This window comes from Anopheles marshallii, chromosome 2 (genome assembly GCF_943734725.1).
Source record: "Anopheles marshallii chromosome 2, idAnoMarsDA_429_01, whole genome shotgun sequence".
Lineage (NCBI taxonomy): Eukaryota > Metazoa > Arthropoda > Insecta > Diptera > Culicidae > Anopheles > Anopheles marshallii.
In genome coordinates this window covers 68,587,670-68,590,876 of record NC_071326.1, presented here as the reverse complement: position 1 = coordinate 68,590,876, position 3,207 = coordinate 68,587,670, and the positions used below count along the sequence as shown (strand labels likewise).

The 3,207-nt window shown below is 45.2% G+C and overlaps 1 protein-coding gene across 1 annotated transcript; it reads right to left on the bottom strand.

The window, feature by feature from the left end:
• Positions 1–396: 396 nt before the first annotated feature.
• Positions 397–2,067, bottom strand: LOC128718465 (calpain-A-like). Its single transcript, XM_053812087.1, has 2 exons — positions 1,960–2,067; positions 397–1,902 (listed from the first exon to the last, which is right to left on the bottom strand). Exons 1-2 carry the CDS (start codon positions 2,065–2,067, stop codon positions 397–399), a joined length of 1,614 nt encoding a protein of 537 aa, XP_053668062.1.
• Positions 2,068–3,207: the final 1,140 nt, after the last annotated feature.

Genomic DNA, 3,207 nt, shown 5'->3' with positions numbered 1-3,207 from the left:
TGTTCTTTCCCAATTGCTCATCCTCACAACCGTGGACAGGGTCCAAATTTCCTGTGTCCGTGAACCGGTTTTTAACCTTCAACGCGCGACACTCCCTACGGGATGATGTATGTTGGCAAAACTATTTCGAACTACAACGGTGTAATACACCGCATTCCTGCTTGGTAAGTTGCTTTCTTTCTTTACCTTTCCATCGCTCTGAAGATGTTAAACAGATGTTAACAGTGTAAAAATACCTTTATTTTAGTGTAAAGTTCGACGCGTGGGAGATCTGTTCGGGTGTTACATTTTTCGTCGTACGAAAAGTAATTTCCATTCCCTCTTCAAGCTGCTCTTTCTACCAATCGAGTTGATGTCATTTAGTGTGTTTCAACCGATGGCTTGCAATGCATTACCTTACCTTATCATATCACCCGCACAGTAACACACCTTGTCGAGGTGTCCTTCGGCAAACATGCGTAGCAAGAACGCTGCCTCCTGGTGTGGTTTCCAGGTGTGCGGTACTATGACGTACCTTCCGGGTGGTAGTGTGTATCGGGTCACAATTTCGCGCGCCGTCTGGAAGTCCGCTTCCGCTTCTACTGGGACAACATTGTCGAAGAACGTGCTCGGTAAGGACCGATGATTGATAGCTACATGGTCTGGTATGGGATAAACAAGTACTCGCATCGACAAGAAGTTTGTCCCTGTAGCACGATGATGCTTCTGCATTAATCCTATCGTGAGGCTTAAGCTGCGCACACCGTTTGGATCTTCCTCCCAACAATTCCCACCGAGTTTGAGCAGATATTGAGGATTCCTCCAGAAGCTCTGCATGTCCGATCCACCCGCCGTACTGTCCCGCTTCCACTCTCCCTCCTGGATCATCATTTCCCACGGGTATTGTGTTTTCAACTCCTCACTCATATCACCCGGACACTGATAGCACACACTGATATCATCAAAGTATTCCACAAAGTCTTCAAAAATCATCCAAAACTCGCCGTCCTCCCGCACGATGTTCAATTCCGCCATCTTCTCATCGTTCACCATTATCCACTCGAGGGAGTTATCGCCCCAGGCGCCGCTCCACTCTCCCCGGCCCCAGGGATTGCGGACACAAATTAACCTTACGTCACCGGTCATTCCATCGCCAAAGTCCAGCATGTGGCGCTTCGCGTCCAGCCGCGTCACCTTCGTCACCGAGTACTCGTGCGACGGTACCAAGCTGACCGATGCCAACCTTCCATCCTCGTCGCTATTAATGCCGGCTGTTAGCAACGCGTTGCGGGCCAGATTCCGTTCCACCCGGTCGAACAGATCGACCGGTTCGGTGCCGTTCAGTGGGTAGTGCTCGGTAATGCCACCGGTAAGATCGACCATACCTTCACGACCCGTTCCACCGTCTAGGGCCTCGTACGAACCGTGCAGCTTTGCGTACGCTTTCTCCAACAATGCACCCCAGAATTCGTGCTCCACGGAGGAGCTTATGAAGAGCAGCACGTTGTGTTCGTTCACCGGAAGCCGATCGTCCACTATAACCTCCACCCACTCGCCATATTTCCAGAAGTAAAAGTGAAACAACCCGGCATAGCTGGGATCCTCAAACTGTCCATTGTCTTTGGGCACTACGCGCTCGAAAAGTTCCGGATGGGAGGTGAGAGTGGCACAGGACGATATGAACCAACAGTTACCCACAATGCCCTGTCGCACGTCGAACCGGGAATAACCATCCGTGACGAATTTGGGCTTGTCGACGATTTCTCCCGGCCGTTTCCATTCGATGTGACGCACTCCAGTTTGTGGTGGATTCGATTGGTAGATGGAGAAACTGTTGGCCGGAAAATCGGGATCCTCGAAGAGTGTCCCTTTCGCCAAGGTGAGGGCGCGTATTGTGTGGAAGTCGTGCTCTACAGAATGTTTCTGGAATAGCAAGAATTGGGTTAATGGGCTCAGGCCTCCTTTAAAACTGACACATACCTTCTCAAACGGGGGGATCCATGTGTCCGATTGCTTGCCACTGAGCACGCCACTTGACCGATCGCCATCTTCAATCTCCGGCTCCATCCACCAGCGAATGAACTGCATTGCGCCAGCTGGAATTCCTCGCGCTGCTTGCAAACGACTAAACCAACATCGTCCAATACCGACGACTTTTTATCCATAGCCTCATTTTTACACGCAGCGTGCCTCCATTCTGCAGGCAGCGGCTTTCCGTACAGTCTAGGTCAGTTATTCTTTCACTCTTTACCTCTTCCTTCGTACGTTGTTCGAACGGGGATTACCGTCCAACGAAAACTTGTTTAGAACGAGGCAAGGTGCTACATTATCCATGAGATGTCATCGTCGGGGAAGCCGATGATATCGGAGATTGTGGCGTTTTTTTTATAAGCAGGTTTAAGTAGAACGGCCGAACACTCCACACTGGGATAAACCAAGAACAAAACAAAATTTGATGATAATTTCGCTTAGAATGTTGAGGGATGAATGCTTAGAATGGTGAGTCATAGAAAAGGCTTGTTAAAAATACGGCTAGGAATTTCAACAGCACTTCGCAACATGGCCAAACAATTTCGCATTATTACACACTAAAGCAAATGCAGTTTAAAAAGTGTATTGTAAATTTAATAGATGAGCAGGTCAATTTATTCTGTGAGTAGAACAATCCCCAAAATGGAAAAATGTAATTATTCCTTACAAAAAACAGAAGACATTCCTTACAAAATAACAAAAGTTATAACAAACAATATAGTTGAACAATGAATCAAGTAAATAAACATAATAATAATAATAAAATGATGATGATGATGATGATAATAATAAAAAAAAATAATAATAATAATTACAAGTTTTAAGCAGCGTAGTCGAACTCACTTAGGGTCGTGAGCTGGTTTGCAAGAATAGTTCTTGCGGGCCGAATTGCAAGTCGTCATAAGTACAGTAATTTTCCGTATTACGGAACACTCGAGTTACACGAATTCGAGAATTACGAATTGAATTGAGAATACGGAATTGAATTGAATTCTATTTTTGTCAAATTTCTAATTTATCCAAAAATGCGTAATTTTTTCATATCATAAACATTAATTTTGGTACAAATTTACTCTAATTGTAGAAATAAATGTGAAACTATTTATTATTAATTACTAATGTGCTTCGTATCGTGAAATGAAGAAATCGTTCATTGAAATACTAAAAATAAACGATATTTTAAAGGGGATTCGAGTT

Coding starts and splice junctions, on each gene's coding strand:
- LOC128718465 (XM_053812087.1), bottom strand. CDS start 2,067: ATGCAGTTCATTCGCTGGTGGATGGAGCCGGAGATTGAAGATGGCGAT. Junction 1,903..1,959: donor GGATCCCCCCGTTTGAGAAG/GTATGTGTCAGT, acceptor TTGCTATTCCAG/AAACATTCTGTAGAGCACGA.